Source organism: Henckelia pumila, chromosome 3 (assembly GCF_033568475.1).
Source record: "Henckelia pumila isolate YLH828 chromosome 3, ASM3356847v2, whole genome shotgun sequence".
Taxonomy (NCBI): domain Eukaryota; kingdom Viridiplantae; phylum Streptophyta; class Magnoliopsida; order Lamiales; family Gesneriaceae; genus Henckelia; species Henckelia pumila.
Window position 1 is genome coordinate 41,044,257 of NC_133122.1, and position 23,840 is coordinate 41,068,096.

The 23,840-nt window shown below is 34.9% G+C and overlaps 5 protein-coding genes across 5 annotated transcripts; 3 read left to right on the top strand and 2 right to left on the bottom strand.

The window, feature by feature from the left end:
- The first annotated feature begins 188 nt into the window (after window positions 1-188).
- Window positions 189-3,075, top strand: LOC140888545 (COBRA-like protein 1). Its single transcript, XM_073296236.1, has 6 exons — window positions 189-323; window positions 1,029-1,108; window positions 1,185-1,644; window positions 1,754-1,913; window positions 2,037-2,290; window positions 2,771-3,075. Exons 3-6 carry the CDS (start codon window positions 1,284-1,286, stop codon window positions 3,073-3,075), a joined length of 1,080 nt encoding a protein of 359 aa, XP_073152337.1. The 5' UTR covers window positions 189-323; window positions 1,029-1,108; window positions 1,185-1,283.
- Window positions 3,076-4,771: 1,696 nt separating this feature from the next.
- Window positions 4,772-8,851, top strand: LOC140890747 (5'-methylthioadenosine nucleosidase-like). Its single transcript, XM_073298769.1, has 8 exons — window positions 4,772-5,037; window positions 5,183-5,246; window positions 5,613-5,704; window positions 5,868-5,974; window positions 6,491-6,565; window positions 7,245-7,319; window positions 7,860-7,952; window positions 8,448-8,851. Exons 1-8 carry the CDS (start codon window positions 4,947-4,949, stop codon window positions 8,643-8,645), a joined length of 795 nt encoding a protein of 264 aa, XP_073154870.1. The 5' UTR covers window positions 4,772-4,946; the 3' UTR covers window positions 8,646-8,851.
- Window positions 8,852-9,507: 656 nt separating this feature from the next.
- On the bottom strand, window positions 9,508-12,474 carry LOC140887794 (uncharacterized). Its single transcript, XM_073295281.1, has 6 exons — window positions 12,146-12,474; window positions 11,356-11,555; window positions 10,678-10,818; window positions 10,483-10,563; window positions 9,860-9,984; window positions 9,508-9,769 (listed from the first exon to the last, which is right to left on the bottom strand). The coding sequence occupies exons 1-6, from the start codon at window positions 12,366-12,368 to the stop codon at window positions 9,721-9,723; spliced, it is 819 nt and encodes a 272-aa protein (XP_073151382.1). The 5' UTR covers window positions 12,369-12,474; the 3' UTR covers window positions 9,508-9,720.
- Window positions 12,475-13,209: 735 nt separating this feature from the next.
- On the bottom strand, window positions 13,210-17,034 carry LOC140887329 (probable alkaline/neutral invertase B). Its single transcript, XM_073294512.1, has 5 exons — window positions 16,750-17,034; window positions 15,666-16,140; window positions 14,955-15,386; window positions 13,777-14,335; window positions 13,210-13,663 (listed from the first exon to the last, which is right to left on the bottom strand). The coding sequence occupies exons 2-5, from the start codon at window positions 16,119-16,121 to the stop codon at window positions 13,365-13,367; spliced, it is 1,746 nt and encodes a 581-aa protein (XP_073150613.1). The 5' UTR covers window positions 16,122-16,140; window positions 16,750-17,034; the 3' UTR covers window positions 13,210-13,364.
- A 2,385-nt stretch (window positions 17,035-19,419) lies between these two features.
- Window positions 19,420-23,172, top strand: LOC140891115 (translocon-associated protein subunit alpha-like). The gene is made up of 8 exons (XM_073299420.1): window positions 19,420-19,557; window positions 20,192-20,359; window positions 20,496-20,546; window positions 20,721-20,809; window positions 21,479-21,556; window positions 21,642-21,845; window positions 22,481-22,555; window positions 22,737-23,172. The coding sequence occupies exons 1-8, from the start codon at window positions 19,497-19,499 to the stop codon at window positions 22,782-22,784; spliced, it is 774 nt and encodes a 257-aa protein (XP_073155521.1). The 5' UTR covers window positions 19,420-19,496; the 3' UTR covers window positions 22,785-23,172.
- The last annotated feature ends 668 nt before the right edge of the window (window positions 23,173-23,840 follow it).

Below are 23,840 nucleotides of genomic sequence, written 5' to 3' on the forward strand. Positions count from 1 at the left end.
CAACCGATACTTATATATCAATTTCATGAGCATATCTACAAAAATACACTGCACATTTTAATAATTTATTTTGCGTAATTTTTTTTAAAGCTCCAAATGCATAAAGTAATAGCATATATGTATATTTGTGGTTTGCTTCTTAAAATGAATAACATTTTGGCGACTGACATTTTTTATTTTTGCTCATATAGATACAAAGTTCGACGAAATGCTTGAAAGAAAATATAGCGCCATAAAATGTTGCTCTTTGTTCTCGATCCTCAAACAAAGTTCGTGCGATGCTTCAAAATAAGGAGGAACAGCCGGGAAACTCAACATTTCAGGTGTTGCAATATATTTGTATAATTATTTCAGAATCTTGTAGAGAAATGGGTCCCATTCTGTATCATGTCTTTTTCACGCACTTGGATTGTGATGAATCATTGTGTTGAATCTTTCTACTTCGGCGTGAAGTTTTGCTTCCTAAGAAACTTAATATATTCCTGGGAATTTTTTATTTCAAGAAAATATTCATGGGAATTTCGAAGACAATATAATAGATTTAACTTTTTAAGGATATCCATTGTGTACTAGGTCACTATGTTGCTTAATCCGCCTTCATGTATCCACATTCTCAGGACAGATGGTGCAAACACAATAGGGAGGCCTGCAGTTGTTAATTTTTATCGTCTCTTGTGCTTTGTTTCTATCTTCCAATCAAGAATGGTGCAAAGAAAATATCTAGCTGGAATAGATAAGCAAGTAATTTAGATCATTATCTTTGTCGACACTTCGGTTCTTGAAGATCTTTTCCATTTCTCTGGTCTATAACAGCTGCTGTCCATTTCAACTCTTGTCTTAAACAATGGATTCATTTGCCTTTCTTGTATGGTGTTGTGTGCAGATGTTACTGTTTTTAATGACAACTTGCAGATTTTCAGGCATATAATCTTTCTAAGGCTTCTTCTCCTCTTCAAAAAGTGCTGCATATGGGAAATTATGTTTTTTCTGGCGTGTCCTTTTTTCTCACCTGAAGTCTTTTGATGCAGATTGCTATGATCCATTGGATCCAAATGGAAACATTACTGTCACGTTTGACGTGCTTTCGTACGTGCCTAACGGCTATGTGGTTAGTGTAGCAACTATTTGTAATCATGAATGTACTATTTTCTTTGTCCAAATAACTGAGTAATTTGTTTTCGCAGGCCAGAGTAACCATCCAAAATTACTACCAATATCGTCATGTGGAGAATCCAGGTTGGAGGTTGGGTTGGACATGGGCAAAAAACGAGGTTATTTTGTCGATGTCTGGTGCTTTTGCCATTGAAAAAGGAAATTGTTCGTCCTTCAACCAGGTACCACATTCTTGCAAGCCAGACCCTGTGATATCTGATCTGATGCCGGATTCGCCAGATTCAACGTCGCAAAACAGACCTGATGGTTGCTGCCGTGGTGGGATTCTAACTGCTTGGGCCATCAATCCTTCCATGTCTAATTCATCCTTTGAGCTTACAGTTGGAAACTTGGAGCAGAATACTACTGGTTACAAGCCACTGAATCTCACGCTCATGGCTCCAGGACTTGGTTATACTTGTGCCCCGGTGATGGAAACTAGTCCAACACATTATTCAGCCATTGGAGGACGAAGAGATGAGCAAGTTTCGCGTAAGTTATAAAAGGCGTACATAATACGGTCCCGTAGAAGAACATAAGCTCTTTGTTTGTGTTCCAGGACATTTTGGTACTGTCCTGATGATAGAATTGTGGTTTGTAGGGACATGGAAGTCGAGATGCACATACTCCAGTTATTTGGCTTACTCAACACCTATTTGCTGTGTTTCGCTTTCAACGTTCTATAATCCCACCATCACAAACTGCTCTTCTTGCAGCTGTGGATGTAAAGACGCTAATGGAAATGCAACATCATGTGTTAGGTTTGTAATTTCTTTGGATTGTTGATTTTGTCTGAGTATGGTCTAATAGATGAACGGTTCTGGGCATGCTACAGAAATTCACGCTTCTAATTTCATCCGTGTTTGTTTACTTCTTTCGTGCAGAGAAGGCTTGGTCTCCTCAAACTCGCTTGGTACTGATATAGTTCAATGCACAAACCATATGTGCCCTCTTCGGATTCACTGGCACATCAAGAACAACTACGAAAGTCATTGGAGAGTGAAACTAACAGTATCCAACTACAACTACGGGAGAAACTTCTCCAACTGGAATGTCTTAGTTCAACATCCTGGCTTTGGCCTATCCGCCTCTGTTTACAGCTTCAACAGTACAAAGCTTTCAACTATTGGTGTCCCAGGTACTTTTTTCTATGGAGCAACTTTATATTCACTTCACAACATGGGAATGAGTCCAGTTACTATGTGCCGGATGGAGCCACGGAGAGGGTGATTAGCAGGGGCAATAGTCTTCCTTCTATGTTAGAATTTCTTGTAGTGGGGTTGAAATTTCTATTCAGATACAGGCTGCATCTAAAAACTCTTTTAGTTTTCAATCACTCATTCTTTTTTTTTTTTTTTTTTTTTCTGACTCTGCCTTGATTTATGATCTTCCAACATCATTCTAAGCATGGGATCACAAGTAGAAAGTGAAGATACTATATTGAAAGTTATATATCAAACTCAGGATCAAAGCAAGCAAAGTTCAAAACAATCCAATATAGTAATAGAAGTCTACGTGAATCTAAAAGCCACTCATATGTCATTGTTGTTTCTCAAGAATTCCCATCTTTGTTCTTATTTGGAGATATGGGAATTCTCATGCCATGGACGTGTTGCAGAAGACGTAGCCCTTTTCTGGGGAAAAGAATTCTACAACACCGAACTCTTGCAAGCTGATGAAGATCAACTGGGCTCCGTGACGACCGAGATACTTCTGCAAAAAGATCCAACTTCATTCACACTAAGAAATGGATGGGGTTTTCCAAGAAGAATGTATATCAATGGTGAGAACTGCCAAATGCCTCCTCCGGACAACTTTCCGATGCTCCCGAACGGTGTCCCAAGACAAAAAACTTTCCATGGCCAGTTTCCTCATCTTCTGGCCGTACTCTACTTGACCTACGTGACGTCTTTTGGTTTCTGATATATTTTCAGTCCAGTAATTTTTCGTCGAACCAGTGGCATGCAAACTCCAAGTTCACTTGAAGTTTAATGCATATCTTTTTTTATAAAAAATTGGGTTCAATTCATGATCTTCTTTGTAACCATGCAATCTGTTTTATGTTGTTTATTAAGGAGATTGACTTTTAGCTCTAGGTACCAGCTTGCTATAGGTGCTCTTAATATGTAGAAATCCTGTCATTTGCTTTGTAAAGATGTCGATTTATGAAGATTTGTAGTGCGAAGTGGTGAATGGTAATAAGAATAAGAGATTGCATTTTTCTTTCCTTGCTTGTGTCGATTTAAGTCAAGTTAATCCGGGAAAAAAAAAAGTCAATCCATACATCAGTATCAGTGCCTGAAAAAAGAATTCATACTGAATTTTGTTTCGCATGCCATGTCAATAATTGGAATCGCTATTTTCCCAAATGAATAGGTCTTTGATGAGATGATTGATGAGATGCATCAATTTTGCTCATATTTATAACAAAAAAATTATATTTTTGACATAAAAAGTAATATTTTCTCGAGTGATCTGAATAGAAGATTGTCTTACAAATCGACCCGTGGAATCGTCTTGTTAGTCATCCCATATCGGTTAAATAAAGCTCGTGAGAGTTTATATATAGCATTCGACAATCATCCATTTTTAGTTAGCTCTTGGATTGAATTAGATTTAATTCATAATCTTAACATGATATTAGAGACAAAACCGCAGTTATGTGTTGACTTGGGCTGCCCACAATTGACAACCCGTTAGATTCTATGTATATATTTGGATAATCCTATTTTTTTAGTTAGCTTTTGGAGTCAATTGATCTCAAATCCAAAGAACAATATATAAATTAAATAAGGAAACGTGGTTGATTATATTTTTAATTAAAATCGACTTGTCCAATGGACTACATATTTACTTGGGAACATTCAAAAGTTTGATTCCATTCAAATCTCCAACTTCAAAACATTACAAAAATGTGGGGGCATCTTGGTTATGGACTTGAGCCAAACTTATATTTGTCCAACATTCAAGATACTTGAGAGGCAAGTGTCATTTCTGTATATAAAAAAATAAATAAAGTAAGGATCGTTTGGAGAAGATAATAAGTTTATGTTTGGACTTTGGACATGTATTTATAAAACGTTTTTATAAAAAAAAAAAATTAAAAACTTTTTATAAAATATGTTTGAAGTTGTTTTAAGAATAAATATGTGTTTGAACAACTATTCTATAAAAATATTTTAATATTTCAAAATTCATGTTTTTAAACTTTGTCTTCCATGTTTTCATTTTAAAAACATCTAAAAACACCTTTCAATTGTTCTATAAAAACTATACTTGAAAAACATTTTTAAAAAAATAATTTTACAAAACATTTATTCAAATACATAATTTAATTTTTTTTTCTTATAAAATACTAAAAATATTTTTAAAATACACGTCCAAACAGACCTAAATTTTTTTGTTTTGAATAACTTAGAGTTCAATTTTAGTAATTTTTTTTAAAAAAAAAATTTGAATAAAAGCACCGCACCTTTCTCAAATCAAATCCACCCCACCCCATTTGCCAAAAGCAAAAATCGTTTCGTGTGCAAAAAAACATAAATAGCGTAATCATAAAAGCGTGCCCACCAACTCCCACATTCCTTCATTTTCCGTGTGTCCTCTCCGGTTCGTTAATCATAAATTAGTTCCAGTTTGAGGCAAATTCACAAAATCGCATTTATTATGTTTGGCCTCGTCAAAGGAGGGGAAAGAGCATTGAAATGCTTTTCATAGCTTTCTGATTCAATCGGGGAACTCATCGGCGGGCAGGAGGTTCGAAGAATTGAAGTTGACTATTAGTCTATAATCTAATGGCTCCTCCCCACGATGAAAAAGCTGAGATAGAAGTTCACGAGGATTCAATTTCTCAAAGCCCCATCTCCAATGTACTCTTGGTTATCGGTACTCTTTTTCAATATATATTTTTTAATTTTCAGTTTTTTTTTTTGCAACAGTTATTTTTGCTCGAATTTTTCATACGGTAGCATACTGATTTCAATTCTGTGTTTGTTAAAAATATTTTTGAATCGATGAAAATGGCGTATAGCAATGCAGACGGAGGCGTCACCTCTAGTGAATAAGTTCCAGCTCACAGAGGACCTGGATTCTGTGTACGCCTTCTTTTTGATTGATCTTTTCGTTAATTTCCGTTGCTTATTTGATTTGGAGTTGAAAGTTCATTTCTTGATCTGCAATCTGCATGGGGAATAGGAAGTTGGTAACTTGTTGATCGTTTGTATTAGTTGATAATCGGTGCGAATTTATCAGTTTAAGCTTACTGTCACAAGTTACATAGTGTAGGATTTACACTGTATGTGTGTGAAACCGTGAGTTTGATTATTTGAATGGTGATTCACTTTTTCTACATGTTTGATTATTTTCTATTAAACTTTACAACAGTGATTGTTATTTCTTAGAAGTTAATTCACCATAAATTTGCTCTTTTTTTTCCTCCTTCCGTGTCTTAAATAATGCAGGTTCCCAAAGGGGGTCCCATGGGTGAGGTATCATGGTAAATATAAAGATTTGAGCATCAGCATTGTTTGCCCTGGAAAAGACAACACATTGGGTCTGTACTCTGTTTCTTTTCTTGATGTAGCTTTTGATCACGTTAGTGTATATTTCTTGTGTAATTTTCCTCTTTCTATGGAATGTGTACTGGTACTAAAGATTTTCGGCTGATACTACTCATGAATTTTCTGTTACTGAGCTCATGAGCTATTTCTTTTCAGGTGTTGATGGTGTAGGCACCGTGTCTGCATCCCTTCTGACTTATGCTTCAGTTCAAGCATTGCAGCCAGACATTATAATAAATGCAGGCACTGCTGGAGGGTTCAAGGTATTTGAGATAAACATTTTATGGTTCTCCTTGTTCCAAATTTCAATATTTGTAATATTTGAACCTCACTTTTGACTTTATCAGGATTGGTCAGCTGCTGCTGATATTTTTTACGCTCCACTTATATCTGTAGTTGGGTGTACATGAGAGTGTCTTCTCTCCAGTTTCTTTATCTTTATATACCTTTCGAATCACTGATTCTGTGCTTTCTGAGTAAAAATTTATTTCTGATCCTCGGAAATTTAACTACATTTTCAATTGAGGAATATAATCATCTTGCTTGATCAAACTTTGTACTCGTCTTTTGCTTTTCTTTGACATAGATTTGTACTACGTAAAGTAGCAGTTAAATTGTTGTTTCAGAACTTAGATCTGTATGTTTCTGAAGCGGAAAGGGAAACTCAGACGTGCTCTCTGTGTAGAGAGCACGTAAGAAATTACTCACAATATAATTTTAGAGAGCAGGTAATGAATTACTCTCAACATAATTTTGCATTGATATCTAGAATTTACCAGGCAAAAGGTGCTTGCATAGGAGATGTATTTCTTATTTCGGATGTCGCATTCCATGACAGAAGAATTCCCATCCCTGTAAGTTCTCTGCATTCATATTTTCCTCATTTTTTTGTCATTTATTTATATGAACATGATGAAAGAAGGTCCTCCTCTTTGGAGATAGGGTGATTATTTCCCGAACTGGTTACTTCACTTGTCCATGTATCAGAATGTTTCGATTCTAATTCCTACACACTTGTGGAAATGTTTGGTGCTTCACCTTAATGATTTCAGTGTCATGCTTTCCCAAAATGATATTAAACCTCTAAAGTTTTTGGTCTATGCTACATGCTGCATACATGCGTGACTAAAGGGGTGTGTGTAATGGAATTAAGACAAACCACTTCACTGTTGACTTTGAGATTAATATTTCATATAATTGCTTTGGTGCCAATGCCAATTAATTTCCACATACCGAACTGTATAATTGGAACAGTGTGGAGCAAGGTGTCCTTTGTTAAACAGGAGGTAGTGCTCTTTTATTAAACTAAACCTCAGAGAAAGTGGATGTAAATTCTTTTTTATTTATTGCTCACTTTCTCAATCTTTGGGGATGGAAGTCAATAAGACCTTTACCTCATGATCAATGATATAATGCATTGCTGGTGTTTTCTGGTTGCAAACATGCAACAGTAGTTTATGGACAGTGTGTTTCCCGAATGAAGAAGTTTAATTTTTGCATCAGATCTTCACGAGCCTTCTTTTTTGCCTCCAGGTGTTTGATCTGTATGGTGTCGGCTCTCGTCAAGCATTCTACACCCCCAACCTTGCCAAGGAGCTGAACTTGAAGGTTAGTTACTTGCAGAGCTCATTTGATGATCATTTTGAACCTTAAAATTTTTTTCCTCATTTCTTTTCAAAGTTCCTTTATCAGAAGTCTCAGAACTATAAATGTCATAGTCTCTGATTAGATCGGTAATTTTTCTCTTTGACATGTCTCTGCAATGCTTGAACTTTATTTTTTTTATTCAACTGTAAAATATCTTATGGGCTTGAGTTTTCAATCTAATGGAGTAGCAGATCTTTCCTTGCATGTTCGATGGTTCTTTGACAATGACTAAGTCGATGGTATCTATTTGTGTTTCCAATATTGTATGAGTGTTCACAGGAATTGAGATTTGGTTTCTAGTTTTTGTTTTCTGAATTAATCTTTGCATGTACGAAATTTAGAAGATGCAGTGTAGACAGTAAAGTTTCCCCTAAATGGTCTTCTCTAATCAACTATGAATATATTGCTTGATAGGCGCATACCGTGTCTTGTCACCAATGATATTTATATGAAAGGAAATAACATTTCGGCAGATAAAATAGCATCTTTTATGTGTTTCAGGTTGGCAAATTGTCTACTGGTGATTCTTTGGATATGTCCGCAGCGGATGAAGCAGCAATCCTTGCAAATGATGCAACTGTGAAAGATATGGAGGTTGGCATAACGTTTTGAGCTTATCATGTCGCTTGATGTAACGTAATAAAGAATGTTCTGCAAATGCAGTTGTTGCATGCCAGAAGTTAATTGAATCACATCTGTAGCAATTGAATCTACTAGCTCTCACCTCAGCCTTGCTCAGTTTATTTTCACAAATTTTCTCTAGGACATTATTGATTCACATCCTTCCACTTGAATTTTGTCATAAATAGAATTGTATTTATTTTGAAATTAAAAGAAATGAAACTTCCTGTTTTGTCAGAATATTAGCGGAAATAGTATACAATAAATGATGCTTTAACATCAATCTTGTTGCCAGAGAATCGATATGAAATTCATTTTTTGGTTGGTCCGGAGTGAATTTAGGGACGTTTTTACAAGAAGAATAAATTCCTTGTAGACAACATGGTACATTAGATGCACAATAGACTTCTTTATGCCCAAACCCATTGATGCAAAGGACGTCATAGTTGATTTGTCTTGCATATTCAGGGAGCTGCTGTTGCTTATGTAGCGGATCTTCTGAAAGTGCCTGTAATATTCTTAAAGGCTGTGACTGATATCATTGACGGCGACAAGCCAACAGCTGAGGAATTCTTGCAAAATTTGGCGGCAGTAACCCTGGCACTCGATCAAACAGTCACCCAAGTCGTGGACTTCATCAACGGCAAGAGTTTCTCAGAAATTTGATCATATCATTTGGAGCATATAAATGTTGTTTGTAATATAATGATATCATTTTCTATGCTACTCTATTCCATTAGCTTATGGTATGTATCTAGAAGGTTAAAGCATGCGTACGTTTTGTTTCTGTAATTGTTGCATAAATTTTGTACCTGCTTGCCCTTTCCAACTTTAGTTTGAAACTCTAAAGAATGGGAAAAGATCTTTAGTTATGTCTGATGTTTCAACTAATTGTCCGAATTATCCGTAATCGAAAAATATCTGATACGAAACATGATCCTTGGCTTAACTGGGATTTCCATCATTGTGACTCCATAACTGCATCTTTTACTATTTTTAATAATATAATTTTTATTATTAATTTTTTAAGTCTCTTTCCAAGAAATAATTGCCAATTCAGGAATTTATGAACTAAGTTTCGAGTATAATAACCGAGGCAGATGACAAATATATCGAGTGGACCATTAATTAGCCATGAATTAGCCCTTGAAAATGCTCAAGCTAAGATACGAAATACAAATCTCAAATCTCAAAAAAGCTAAGGTTTCACTTGAATGAAAGTATTTCAAATCAATAAATTTAAAATGCATTTTTGTTGTTTAAAAAAGTAACACCGCAAACATCAAATCTATTTTTTTATGTTTATATGGTAATTCACGGTAGTTAGGATATATTTTGAGTTCATCTAATAAAATGATGAATTGGAATCATTTTTAATCCATCTAAGTAATGTGTAAATAATTAAATTATGAATTTGAGATTTCTCAATGTTTCATGGTTAACACTAAAATTATAATCGAAATTCATAAGATTAAGTGCAAAAATGGGACGGAGGTATAAATTTTTTCCCCGTTAGTTACCGACAAAGTTCAAGAAAAGATGGTGATCATTGATTTAGAATTCAAGTGTTTCTTACAGAAAAATCCATCTAAACCAAACTACGGCACATGCAATGGCTCCAACACAGTTTCTGGCAGAATCGACCTCGACACCCCGACATATCTACCCACCATATTTTAACACCCAAGTATCAACCATGAGGCGTGCACCAAAACAACTGAATTAGTCTGGCAAATGTTGACTACACGACCCCGGAAGGAAGGTGCAAGAGAAGCTGCCCTCCCAAAGCGCTGCAAAATAACAAAATCGAGCACGATGAAACGATGCTAAAGACACACATACACACAAAATGCAATATACAAGGGCAGAAGGCTGCACACCTCTTAACATAGTAGTAACAAAAATCGGCCAAGATGAAAGTTTGAACGACTTCTGAGATAAGAACCATTGAAGGCCATAGTCCATAACCTAATGCCACGAGCAGGTGACCACGACTGTCCAAGACCTGGAAAAGACAAATGGGAAATATTGATGGCAATGCTACAGCTAGATGACCAGATGTACTTCATCTTATTAATCCGAAAAGTTACCTTACAAATTGGATACTAGGATTCAATTCGGTGTATCTTAACAAGAGGAAAGGTATGTAACTTTAACTACCATAACAGGGGTGACATATTATGATAATTATGTAGACGATTTATGATTAAAACAATACTTATTGTTGATGATATAAGCATATAATTTCAACCAACCTATTTCCATATCAGGATCACAAGTGACAAGACCACTGAACACTGTTGTTCTGAAAATCTTAAAATGGATATGATATATTGATATCTACATATTCGGTGACTATGATTATGCTCATGCACCCATCGAGCATCTTCAAAACTCTCTTAAAAGTTAAGATCAATGATGGAATTTTAGAATATTGATTAGGTAATGGATGGTCTAGAGAATTCTTAAAACAATTGTTTGTGGCAAAGTTTGTGAATCAAACCTGGAGAACCCAATGAGCACAGCTCAGAAACCTTGCAACACCCAGTGCAAACACATAATGTGCGGTGAATGGTTCCACAATCTGGCATTGAGAAGTTACAATGTTATACAAGAACATGCACAACAAATAGTGAAATTTAAGGCAGCAACATAAACTATCGTGCATATAACACGGCAACATTCAAGTTAAATCAACCTTAGTGTTTTGCATTACGCGAAGTTGGGGTAGCACAGAAACAGCTTCCAGGTAGACACAGAAAGCCCAAGCAATCCTGTTGGCGAAGAGATGCGAAGTAGAGGGGTGTACTACTAAAGCTAAGACTGCACAAGGAAGCAACTGCAAAGACATATGGGCTGTTAAAAATCAACTTCAATTCTGATTTCCGTGTTCAACTCATGGATGTTAGAATTCACAGAACGTATTTCGGAAGATTCAATAATTGTGTGTGTGTAAATATGTATATATATATATATATATGTAAATATATATAATTTGATCATGATTAGGTTACAGCAAAGAAAAATTTCCCACCACATCTATCATAAATATTTTAGCTATATATAAAGTGGTCAAGACTCGAGATTCTATTCAAAATTAAGTGAGGCCAATACAATTCAGCCATTTTAACGTTCAACAGTGTCATGAACGTAGACCTTTATGATTGAACTACTTAATTCTTGTGCTTGATAGCATTATTTCTTCAATAAAATTTCTACTAAATTAAAACTCAATGACAGCCAACAGTCTTGGGCTTTGACTTTCAAGTAACTCTTGATCATGGTGTACTAATTTCCATAAAACTGAGACACAAGATCAAAGCCGTGGAAGAAAAGGAATAAGAAAAGGATGACATCATTCACACGTAAAACTCACCACATAATACAGAGCTAAATTGTCTTTCTGCTCCATGTAACTGGACTTTAGTTTAAAACGAATCATATAAATAACCCACAAGGTTGTGGCTAGTGTAGCCAAGTCAAGCACCGTGTGTATATCATATTCCATGACAAAACTGCAATACAATCTAACAGCCAAAAATATAGCTGTTAGCTCCTGAGATTTGAGTGAAATCCCTGCCACAATTTCAACAAAAACTAGACACCATGAGTATAAGGGAGAGACACAAAAAGCAAATCAAAGAGAATAATTGAAATGGACATTACATTTTTGTGGTAAAAAAAGATCATAAATAGCAACAATACAAGGCCTCTAAATATTAAGATAGTGATTTTTAAGAATTGCAGCCTTCACTTTCCTTAATATTTAAAATCCCAATTTATAGAGAAATAGGGGATGCAACAGAAATTAGTGCTTATTTCCTCCTTGAAGTTGAACGGCGCTTGTTAGCACACAACTAGCCCCCAATACAATACCTTTTCTAGTAAAAGGGGGCAAAAGGGATTAAAAGTGCACTTTGTCCTTCACAAACGAAAATACCAAAAAATGAATGGAAAAACTGACAAGATTCAGAAGAAAACCGAAACCCATCCATAACGTTCAGCTGTACTCGAATTACAGATACCATAAATATAATGAAAACATAATCATCCCTCATCAGTTAAGTCCCAAACTTTTTCACCCCTCGATCAATCCCACCAAATTAAATCCTAAAAACAACGATTCCCACACCAACAAACACATAAATCACAAAAAAACCCATTACCAGCGCAAGTCTTCTCCTTCATAAGTTTATAAATAAGAACCAAGATTCCAATCGAGTGAACCGCCTCAGCAGCTACGAAGAGGTTATCGTGATCATGAACAATTGCACGAAGGAGAACAAGCGCCACCATGCCGCTAACAACGGCGAGAAATGCCTTGACCTTGGGAGGCTGCCGCCGCACCCAAGACGACACCGCTTTGATCGGCCTTCTCGTTGGCTTCATCTTCCCTGTGTGTGTGTGCGCTTTTCGTTGGCTGTCTAATATATAATGTAGAAATTCAAAGGAAACCTTTTCGTTTGACGGAAAAACTTTTTTCTTCAATGGAAAGTCTGTGAAAACCTGCGAGGAATAAATAATTAAGGAAATGTGGTCTGCTTCCATTTTTTTTTTATTTTATTGGTTAAAATATCCGATTAAAATTGGGAACTTTTTTGAGAAAAAAACATAATCTCCCTTTTAATAGGTAAAAAAATATTCCAAGTTGAAATAATTCTCCCGTTAAGTATTGTATAAAAAGGTATTTAATTTTTTTAAAAAAAAATCCAGAGAGAATAATAGTGATTTTTTTTGAGAAAAATATGATTATTAAGTAAATATCCAATATATTATTTTATTATAATACAAAAATGTGGATTACTTAATCTAACTTTATTCAAAAAAAAAATGTGGATAATGTAGTATAGATTATGATATCGTACGTTTGTACTAAGTTCACCATCTACTAGTAAAGCTAATAAATTACTGGCGAAGACCTAATATTTTCAGGTCGATAGACTAATCACTAATGTGATAAAACAGCATTTAAAAGGCTATGAATTGGTTGTATTAAGTGGTTGTTTGACTTAAGTTATTAGGTTTTATTTTATCAATAAATTGTTAAAATTTTTGGATGTAATATGATGATAACAACTGTTAAACGAGGGGCAAAATAGTTCAAGGCAGCGTTTGAAAATGTTTAAAAAATTATTGTGAATCACTACTAAGAATGGAGCTGAAGTAAAAAAAAAAAAAAAAAAAAAAAACATTTTGACTTGAAAAAATATGATAAATGTTCCCTAAGAAAATAGAAATTATCCCTTCATGCTACAAATTCGTTAATTATCTTACCAAAAGCTAAACTTCAAACATGGGATCCACATTTGGCTCCAGTAAAGCGAAGCTTCACTCGTTGACAAAATGGGAGCTAATGAATAAACCGGAGACGAATTGGTTTCAAGTTCAAGTAGTCCACGAGGCCGATCTTTTCAAGACTGGCTGCTTCAGATGTTTGTCCTCCTCAAGCGCGATCATACCCAGATGAGATGGATCTTCAATCATCATTTTTGCAACCAAATAGCCGGCGATGGACCATGTTTGGTATTTTCGAGCCTGCTTTCCAATGTATCTGCCATGCTTTCCATCATAGTATTCTGGCCAACCATCTTTTGATAGCCTGGATTCAACACGTTCAATGGCACGTCTTGCAATCTGGGGCCGTCCTGTCTTGATGCATGCCGCGGTGAGGAGCCACAGAAGCACTGTTATCATAAAAAGTGAGAGAGATTAGTTTTTGAAGTCTTAGATTCACATCAACAGACTTTGAGAGCTTGGAAGAGTTTGTGGGCACCATTTTTCAAAATGAAGAGAGTACCTGGCCATGATCCTCCATTATGGTAACTCCATCTAGTATTTTTAGGATCACATCCCGTCACAATCCGCCATTCATGGCTCTCAATGGCAGGATAGCAAACTTTAAGTGGCATATCTCCAACCAACTCCTCCCAACGTGATTCTATAAGATCCATAATTGCCGTAGCCTGTTCATGTGTCGCTAACGATGAAAGTATTGCAATACAATTGCCTAAACAGAACCAACGGAAATCCATTTTTGAAGGGCCAACATTCCCAATGAAGTAACCTCCAAGCATTGGCATGAAATCGAAAATCCATTCTGGCAGAGAATCAGGCATGACATTGAACTTGTTGACTGCTGTGTGGGAATACTCCTCAGTTTTATATCGATATATATCATTAAGTTGCTTCATATCTAGCCAAAAGTAACTTCTCATGTGATAGCTCAAAGCATGTAGACGCTTAACAATTCTTTCTAAGAATTCCTTCCCTTGAGCATCGTGCTTCAGTAAAACCATGGCGCATCTCAAAGCCATAAAGAAAAGAGTTTGTATCTCGATCGGGTATCCATATACTCCCTACAAGAGCGCATATTTGCAAAGAATTATATAACTGGAGACCCTTAGTACAAAAAGGCGGAAAAATTCACCAGAGAAGAAATTATTGGTCTGATGAAGAAAATGATAAGAAATTGGTTAGTATTATTCATTTTCTTGATTCAATCCAATTGCCATGGGAAAAGGCAGACATGTCAACTATCACCTAAACTAAGAATAAAAGATAAAACAATAAAAGAACTACTAAACTGCCAAATTCAAGATAAACTGGTGCTGTAAGTATGAACGATCTTCTTGAACACTATAATTGAGCTTCATTGATGACGTAATTCCACCAGATTTCATAATATATCCAATGGACAAAAAGCTCATGTCACAATTAGTGACCTTCATTATAAAGCAGAACTGATTATGGGATTCTTCATGAATTCTAAAACAAATGAATATCAGCAAATTGTATGCATGAAAAGAAACGAAGATATGTGGATGATCCCCATGAAACCAGATATTCAAGCCAATAAACATAATTTGCCAATGAAGTTCGTGCTGCTATTGAAGACAATAAATTCTTATAAAACTTAAATGGGGGGACAAAGGTAAAATACTCACAAAACAGACTTAATAAAGATTGGAAACTCACCATTCTACGATCAATCATGCAGCAGCCATCGGCACAAAGGAGTGTTGGAAATGTATCAAATCCTTCTGAGAGGCATAAACTGAGTATCAGACGCATGCCTCGTTGGCATTCAGGCCTCTCAGCCAAGGAAGTGTCTCCAGTAGACTTGGTGTATGCCCTTAGTAAAATGATCCACCAAAAGCCAGAATCAACCGGAGCCACTCTTCCTATTGCACTCTCACCAAAATCTGCTATCAATGTCTCGGTATTCCTGGCCGGATCGTGCAAGACTTTAAAACTAGCTGGCATCACACCTTCCCCAAGTTGGAATCTATCGATTTTTTTCTCCCATGATTGTAGCCTAAGAGTTTTGAGGATAAAATTTTTTACTATTTCAGGTTCTCCGTTCATCAGAAATGCCAGCGCACTAGGAACAAAATCCCTGACAAAAACCTGCACATTCGGAAATTAAGGAAAACCTTAGTAACTGGCGTTGGAGAACTTTTATATGGCTTGTTGCAACCTAGATGATCTTGTTTGTTATATGGTAATGAATAAAACAGGTTATACAGTTTGTCCGTGGTTTTGCTCTAGCCAAATGTGTCATGCTGAACCAGCAAGTAAAATCATGAAATTTAAAGAAATTAAACCTACAAATCCACCATAATATTGCATCTGAGAGTAAACAGTGGGCGTAATCAACAAGAAAGTACCATGGTTTTTGCTGTTCACCTGGTCATAGTTGAGTTTCTCATCAGAATTGTCAAATGCAGCAATCGTTCCAACAGGTTCACCTCGGAAGTACACCAGCGATCGCCTTAGATTTTCCCAAGCCTCTGCTATCATGGGGTTTGGCTCACAGCTCATCCCGAAACCATATTGGGACAGCGGAGTCGCGTATCCGGATCTTTTAACAGGTGAAAATACACTGTCTAAATTGTCAAAAGCTCGATTAAAATTCTCCGCTCTAGAAGGGGGATGAGGCGAAAGTCCCATTGGCATCTCACTGAGTGACCGTTCATCAAATGATCGCTGTCTTTCTAAATTCAAATTTTGTGGCCGCTCGGGTAACTTTGAAAAATCAAAATCATCCAACTCAACAACACTGCTTGATGAATCAACAGTCTTGATACAACCATTTTGTGATACATCGCAGGAAAGGTTTGACAATCTGGAAAGAGCAGACATTCTTGCAAGCCCTAAATACCTAATTAAAAATTTCCCACTTGCAGATTAAAATTTCAATCCGTAATGTGCATCTATCAAGATCCAGCTAGGTATTACACAAATACGATTGTGTCATCCCCCCACCCCACAAGCACCACACAGACACACAAATATCATTCAGTATCAACTATAAGGACAACTCAAGCAAAACCCATTAACAAAAACCATGTTCCATCTCCAAAACCGAAGACAATTCCTTCTTTTTTATTGCTAACTTTTGATATAAAATTTGATGAGTAAATGATAACAAAGTTAACCTCATTTACTTTGCTTTACTTTTCAGAATGATCCTCAACTATTTTCTTTTGGACCAGTTAATTTCATTTCCTTCATCTTCCTCCGTACGGATACTTTCATAAATCATATCATAATCATAAATCATAAACAAGGAAAAGGTATGAAAATCCACAGAATTAAGAAACGGCGAAATAAAACCCACCATCCTATGTAACTCTCAAATCCCCTAGATAGTACCCGTCCGTCTACACATGCATGAATCAAAATCGATAAACTAGAAACACATTAACCCGGGCAAAATGTTTAAAAGCAAGAAAACACATAAACCCACATTAGTCCACAGATAATTTACCTCGTTCGTATCCGATGACGACCCGATTCAGAGAGAGAACAAAAGCAGGCCACAGTGTGCCCGTCGAGAAACCCAAATCGATTCAAAAATGCGAAGAAGGGTATGAAAGATATACGTGAAGAACACGAGGTTGGTCACATCAAGAACCAGAAAACACACATTAATGAGTGTCCCAGTATGTGCGTGCGTAAAAAGCTGTCACACACCACTCACGGAGAGAACATGAAACGTATAGCGAACAAGAAAATGCCGAACGAAATTCGATCTTCCTCGGGTACGAGCGAGTCTGAGGATTGGGAAACAGACGGGCGAAATTGCATTGGGACTCGAGCTCACCAGCAATAATATTGCGTCAGATTGTACACGTGTTCACTTCACAGAGCCCCCAAGAAACTTTACTGCAAATAAACTTTACTGCAAATATATATATTATATGAGAATGTTATATGTATAATTAAATTTATATATTAATTAATATAATAAAAAAAATTTAATATAAAAATTTCATTTATCAAAATCTTATTATAAATTGAATGTAAAATATCGCGATATAATAATAAAATTTCATTATATATTTATTGTAAATATCGTTATACACAATATATATTGTATCTCTAGCATTATTCATATTATATATATAATACAATGAAGATCTTATTCATTATTATATCGTATAGATTATTTATTTATTTCCTTTTAATTCATTCAAATAAATTACACTTTTACTAGGTTTAGTTAACAAAGATATGTTTGTAAATATAAGTAAACATTGTTTAGTATTATGATAAGACAAACAAAAAGAGTTATTTATATATAATCGAGACTTTCATATCTGTTGGAATTTAATTTATTACTGTTTAAGAGACTTAACGAATTATCAAGATATCCTTGATATTTCCCAAAAAGGCATTTGTTATGAATTTTACGACATTCTTATTATTATATATACTATTTATGTTTCCTTTTTTAATAAAATTTTCTAAAAAAAATTGAAATGACTTTGAATTGAAGTGCACCGAAAATGGGATGGAATATGAAACGTCTAGCTTAGCATTTATTTCATCGTTTATTAATACTGCTGTGGATTATTAACTGAAGTGTTGGAAAAGATACCCTTATGGACTATGGTATAGCCTTTAGGTATGCACTCCTCAATTTTTTAGGTGGGGAAAAAATTGGTATAATTGGCCTTCGATTTACAAACATCGTGTTAAATTTGAGATCGTGAAGTTAGATGAAGTGTAACCAAATATGTTTTTGAAATGAAATATAGTCAAAATGGTCTCGTAAGTTTGCTCATTTTGTGTTTTGGTCCTATAAATATTTAATTTTGGGTTTTGGTCCTATAAATTAAGTTATAATTGGTTTTTAATCCTTTATTCGTAGAGTTTTGACGTGACATCAAAAAATACTAACATAACAGCTAAAAATGTTCACGTTGCATTGAGAAATGATGATATGTATGTTGTGACATCAACACTTAAATGTCATGTTTTTAAAACTGAACTATATCGTTCAACCCGAAACGGTCACTGGTCTGATCCAAAACACTATAAAAAACCGTTTTAACGGTTGAACTGGCAGAATCGATCAAGAATCGAAAAACTGGTTTTTCGAATTTTTTTCCGAAAAATTAGTTTTTTTATTTTAAACACTTAATTTAATATTTTATTATATATATGCATGATTATTTAGATTTTTTTCTTCATTAAAAATATTATTTATTAATATTAGAATGTTTTAATTAATTAATTAATTATTTAAAAAAACTTATAACTATAACTAATATTTTGAATATATTTATATAGTTATTTATATAGTTATTTAGTTTTCAAAAATTACGATAAATATATATTTTTATATTTATATAAATTTTTTAAGTTTTTATAATTTTAAATATATTGTTAATTATATTATATAAACAGTTTTTCAATCCGATCGTTCAATTAAAACGGTCTAACCGGTTGAACCGCTTTTTTAAGTTAGATTGATTTGATCATTGATCCGATTATAAAAATATTGGTAAAATAAAAAAGGACTAAAAACCAAAACATAACTAAATTTACTGGACCAAAACCCAAAATTGAATACTTACATGACCAAATCACAAAATAAGCAAACTTACAGGACTATTTTGGCTATTATCCCTTTTTAAAATTATCAAGAAATCGATGAGTTCTAAAGTTTTGAAAACTTTAAAAACATGTGATTACGAGTTTTTTTTTAGTAAACAAAATTTTAGAGTTTACAAAGATTACTTGAATCACCGTCTTCAAATATAACATATGATGATGAAATTTTGGATAAGTTTTCGGGTTTTGAAACTTGATGTTACAGTTCTCATACTTGTAGACTATTACGTTAGTTCGAGGGTTTATTCAGAGCGCATCGAAAAGTAGCGGCTGCGGGTTATCACGTTAAAAAAAAAAAAAAAAGTAAGCATTAAAAATTAAAAATATTCTAAAAGTAGGATTTACAAAGTAGTCAAATGAGTATATTAACGTAAGTAGATACATCAACTGATTGTTGTTAAGATGAGCATTGATTTATATAAGATTTTAGTTTAACATGATATTGTAGCATTTCATTTTAGCCCATGTAAAACCTTTTATTACAGAATAGGCCCTAAACAAAATGCGTTCCTTATCAAATTCGCCCCCGGCCTTTATACTTTCGTCCGACTCTTGAAAAATCACAGGCACGCACACGGAGTCTGCTTCTTTCCCGTCTCCGGAGCAAACAAGAAAATGACAACTAGGGTTCTTTTGATACTCTCCTTGCTTCTCTTCTCTTCTTCTTTTTCACAAGGTATGCACTTCGGATCTAGATCCCTTTCAATTTTCAATGCCCACCTTCTCTGTGTTGCTTCAATTTTGAACTCGGTTATTTTTGGTGCTGGGATGGGGGGCTCTTGTTATTTGCCTCTTGCCTCCATATGCATGGAAGAAAGATTTACTCTTGAGACTGAATTCGGATGTTTTCTTGTTTTTCGATGTACCGGAAGTGAAATTTGATTAGATCGAGATTTTGTTTTTATTTATTCATCGATGTATTTTTTTATTTTTCAATTCTGCTTCGATCAATTTCTCCTCTTGTGACTGCTGAATTTTCCATTTGAGGATATATGTTGGCTTTTGCATTTCAGTTTGGCATTGTGTGAATTTTGATCGGATATGTAATGAAGGTAAAAGGTGTCATGTTTATCCAGTATTTAAATGCACATGTTTGCTAGGACACTAGATATTTATCTTCTTCCTTTACTTTAGTAAAATGTAAATGATAAAGGTAAAGCTACTTTAATTATTATGTGTAGTTCTTGTGGACGTCAGTCGTGAAGTGGTTAATTTGGGAGTTGTTGCTTTTAGGTGAACAACCCCCTTGAACTTTATTGGCGATAATCAGAACAACCTGTTTTCTGACTGATATTTTTATGGTTTGGTAGTTGCAAGATGTGAGCCAGACCCAGATGCAGATGTTGTTGCATCGGTGATCGAGGGAGGGGATGACCTTGGAATTGTTGGTGAGGATGTCCAAGACTTTGGCAGTGGGAGTTTCAGTCCAGCTCCTTGGGTGGAAACTGTTTGTGTTTTCCCCCAAAACCCCTCTAAATGTTGGTATATTTATTTTGAATATTGTTAACCTTGCCTCCTCTATAAATAATTTTTCTTTCTTCGTTGAGATTTGATGAAATTTTTCATCATATAGATGAGAAATAATGATGTGATAAGTTCTTCTGTCATTTTCAGTGGTTACGGCAGGGGAAGAAAGCAAACTTTTAGTCGGATTAAAAAATGACGGTAATTATTTGTAATTTGCTAAACCAAGAAATGTTTTCTCCAGATAACCGGGGGTAGTCATTTCTTTGATATCCTCTTATTTTCTCTCTTCTAATTATTTACTTGCATGTCATTCAAAACAGCAATCTGATCTTTAACTTTTGTTTTCTTGTCATTTTTTGAATGGTGAAACAGGGGAGTCAAGTATTAATGTTATTGCGATCCAGGCCAGTGTATATCTTGCTTATGATCACAGTTATTTGTTGCAGAATCTTTCTGCTCAGGTACCATGTTCGTTTTCTCGATTATGACGTTTTATGCTGCTCTTTGCTTATAACAAATGCGAGCACATTTCACTTGTTATGGAATTAGTGAGAAATGATATTCAAAATATATGGCTCTTGTTCTTCGATGTTATGTGGTCAACCATCTTGAGAGTTTAGAAATAATATTCATTGTTATTAGATATAGGTGCTCTTGTTCTTGTCTCGTTGGTTATCTGGCGGTTATTTTTTAAACCGAAGATATACTTATTCTCTTCTGAGCAAATTTTTTTATTAGTTTTTAAATTTGATATTAAATTAGATAGATGAGAATGATTTTTCATTGTGATCAGGACGATTGAAGATAGAGGGGAAGAAAACTTGACATTTCTATCGTACTTATACACTTCGTGATCTTGTTGTTATTTAAAGAGAAAAAGTCTGCTGGACAACAAACCCCACCCCATGTCCTCTTCTAACTTATGGTGCATTGATTTGTTGTTGGTCAGGTCTCTATGATTCCCCTTTAACAGAGGAAATATGAAACTGAACCTTGTTCAACCTGTTGTAGTTCTATATTTATGATATTTATTCTCAGTGATAGATGTAGAATTGGGTATTGATCATCTAATGACACTTCTGTACTATTATGATTGAAGTTTTTTTTTTGACATGAGTTTCCTATGCCAGGCTTTTAACAATGCGTCAGTTCCTCCATCAGCTCAAGGTACTTTCCCCTATATATACGCTGTTAGCAAGTTCTTACAGGTAAGCTTTTGGAACTGTTAAACTGTACTAGTCAAGTTTTTAGATGCATTTGGTTGGTGATAGTATCTTTATTAATGTTCTGCAGCCTGGTGTATTTGATCTTGTGGGGACAATTGTCTATGAGATTGACCAAAATCCGTACCAGAGTACTTTCTATAATGGAACTATTGAAGTTACTGAAGCGGGTGGATTACTCAGTGTTGAGTCAGTTTTCTTGTTTTGCTTGGGAATCGCGCTTATTGGTCTTCTCGTTTTCTGGATACGTAGCCAAATACAACAATTCTCCAAGGTAATTACTATATTCTTTTTTTACCTATTAGTAATTACCAGTACAATCTTGTGTTTATACCAGAAATCCAGAATGTTACTATGGACCAGAATGCCAGCAAATGATTTTATTTTTGGCCGAAATTAAACTCATGAGTTTCTGGCTATTGCCATGAACAATTACGTCATTTTGATCATGTGGCGATCATCCCCATCTTCGGTGGCAACGATTATTTTGAATCTATATTTCTATTTGCTTTAGCCTCAACTATTCTGAGTGAAATGATTGCCTTTGTTTTGTTTTATTTCCTGAAACCTATTTGTCATTCGACTGATCTTCTGCCATTGTTCCAACAGTGGTTGAAAATTGCTTGCTGCGTTTGCTTAAAAATTATAATTATCTTCAGATTTTAGAATATGTCCTAATCATGTTTTTGAAATTTGTTTATATAGTTTGTGTTTTATGCAATAATGGATTGGTCACCTGTTATTTTCAGACCGTTGCAATTTGTTCACTCTAGTTGGATTGAAGCGTTTATCTTTCTGTCTGTTTGTGTTGAATCAGCAGGCATATGATCAAGGATGATTGAACGTATTTCATAATTAATCTATTATCATCTACAATTTTATCACAACATTTTTTCTTTTGCTGATTAGAAAACCAAGAAAGCGGCCCCAAAGGTTGAAGTTGGAACTAGGGCGACTGACACCTCAATGGATGAATGGTTGCAGGTTTGTGTAACAGCACCATATATAATATTTATTCAGTCCGTTTATCCGGAGTTCGGACCTATGTTTTTTCATTTTAGTGATATTTTTTGGTATTCCTGATACCTTGTTTCTTGTGATTTTTACTTCACAATGAGGCTTGACCAAATTCTGACATTGTTATCTGGTTCCTTTTTGTATCCAGGGCACTTCATATACTCGGTCTGCATCCACTAAATTAAGGAAGAAGTAGGCAATCATTCTCAAACAGTTGAGATGGTAAGAAGCAATTCAACGGGACCATGATTCTTGTAAGAAAGCTTAGGGATCCGAATATTCGAGGAAAGACGAAAGGTCCGGCGGTTTCGCTTCAGTGATGTAGTATGAGGAAATAATTTTTACATTATATATTTCTTTTAGTTTTAGACAATTTTGAAAATGGAGCCATTTGAAATATACCAAAATGACAGAGGTGGTAACACACTTAACACTGAAAGCGGACAATTTTGCTAAAGCAATTTTTTAGGTTATGCACATTTTGTCAGTTAAATTATAACCATTTTGTTGAATATTGATCAGTGGAATTTGAAATTCTACGATGCCATTTATTCTTTCGTGCCATAGACTTCAAGTTATGTTCATGTTTATCTTTTTCTTTTTAATTAATTTTAATTTTAATTACGATAAGACTTGCATCTGTCTTTTGACTTACGTAGATACTTGGGCTAATGCAATTGCATGTTAGCCAAGTAAATATTCGGCAAATCTTATTCGATAGGTTCGCATGAGAATGTGTTTGTATGGAAAATCGAAATTGATGGTCTAAAATTTATGTATTCGTCTCTTTATTTGAACTTATTTTGGTTTTCCAGATTGGCTTCGTAATATTGTAATTGACATTTGTGAGCATTGAATACTATTTCTTCAAAAAAAATAAAATAACAAATTTATGTACTCAATCAATTTGGACGTTCTGAAGGATATATTAATTGTAATCTAAAAAAAAAGGTTTAGATACACTTAAGACGATGATATGTTTGTCTGAGATATAGGACATTATTTTCCCATTAGCATTTTTAGTGGTCATGACGGGGGAAATCAAACTTATGAATTATGATTCTATAATATTTTTTTTTTGATGTGGGAACCCGCACCCGCTATCTTTCGGTGCGCTCTGGGTAAACCTCCGAACTAACGCAATAGTCTGCAAACTACGACAGTCAGGTAAATCACACTAGGCAAGCCCTGTGTGACAGCCTAGTGTCCAAGAAGGTATTGGCAGGAGGAATCGAACTCCTGACCTATAGCC

Excerpts from the sequence above, each read along its gene's own strand:
- LOC140888545 (XM_073296236.1), top strand. The coding sequence starts at position 1,284 with ATGTCTGGTGCTTTTGCCATTGAAAAAGGAAATTGTTCGTCCTTCAAC. Across the intron at positions 1,645-1,753 it reads AAGAGATGAGCAAGTTTCGC|GGACATGGAAGTCGAGATGC; the intron begins GTAAGTTATAAA and ends TGTGGTTTGTAG. Across the intron at positions 2,291-2,770 it reads TTCAACTATTGGTGTCCCAG|AAGACGTAGCCCTTTTCTGG; the intron begins GTACTTTTTTCT and ends GACGTGTTGCAG.
- LOC140887794 (XM_073295281.1), bottom strand. The coding sequence starts at position 12,368 with ATGAAGCCAACGAGAAGGCCGATCAAAGCGGTGTCGTCTTGGGTGCGG. Across the intron at positions 10,819-11,355 it reads ATTTAGCTCTGTATTATGTG|TTGCTTCCTTGTGCAGTCTT; the intron begins GTGAGTTTTACG and ends ATGTCTTTGCAG. Across the intron at positions 9,770-9,859 it reads TGTTACTACTATGTTAAGAG|CGCTTTGGGAGGGCAGCTTC; the intron begins GTGTGCAGCCTT and ends GTTATTTTGCAG.
- LOC140890747 (XM_073298769.1), top strand. The coding sequence starts at position 4,947 with ATGGCTCCTCCCCACGATGAAAAAGCTGAGATAGAAGTTCACGAGGAT. Across the intron at positions 5,975-6,490 it reads GCACTGCTGGAGGGTTCAAG|GCAAAAGGTGCTTGCATAGG; the intron begins GTATTTGAGATA and ends AGAATTTACCAG. Across the intron at positions 6,566-7,244 it reads ACAGAAGAATTCCCATCCCT|GTGTTTGATCTGTATGGTGT; the intron begins GTAAGTTCTCTG and ends TTTTGCCTCCAG.
- LOC140891115 (XM_073299420.1), top strand. The coding sequence starts at position 19,497 with ATGACAACTAGGGTTCTTTTGATACTCTCCTTGCTTCTCTTCTCTTCT. Across the intron at positions 19,558-20,191 it reads CTCTTCTTCTTTTTCACAAG|TTGCAAGATGTGAGCCAGAC; the intron begins GTATGCACTTCG and ends ATGGTTTGGTAG. Across the intron at positions 20,360-20,495 it reads CCCCCAAAACCCCTCTAAAT|TGGTTACGGCAGGGGAAGAA; the intron begins GTTGGTATATTT and ends TGTCATTTTCAG.
- LOC140887329 (XM_073294512.1), bottom strand. The coding sequence starts at position 16,121 with ATGTCTGCTCTTTCCAGATTGTCAAACCTTTCCTGCGATGTATCACAA. Across the intron at positions 14,336-14,954 it reads GCATGATTGATCGTAGAATG|GGAGTATATGGATACCCGAT; the intron begins GTGAGTTTCCAA and ends GCGCTCTTGTAG. Across the intron at positions 13,664-13,776 it reads TAATGGAGGATCATGGCCAG|TGCTTCTGTGGCTCCTCACC; the intron begins GTACTCTCTTCA and ends TTATGATAACAG.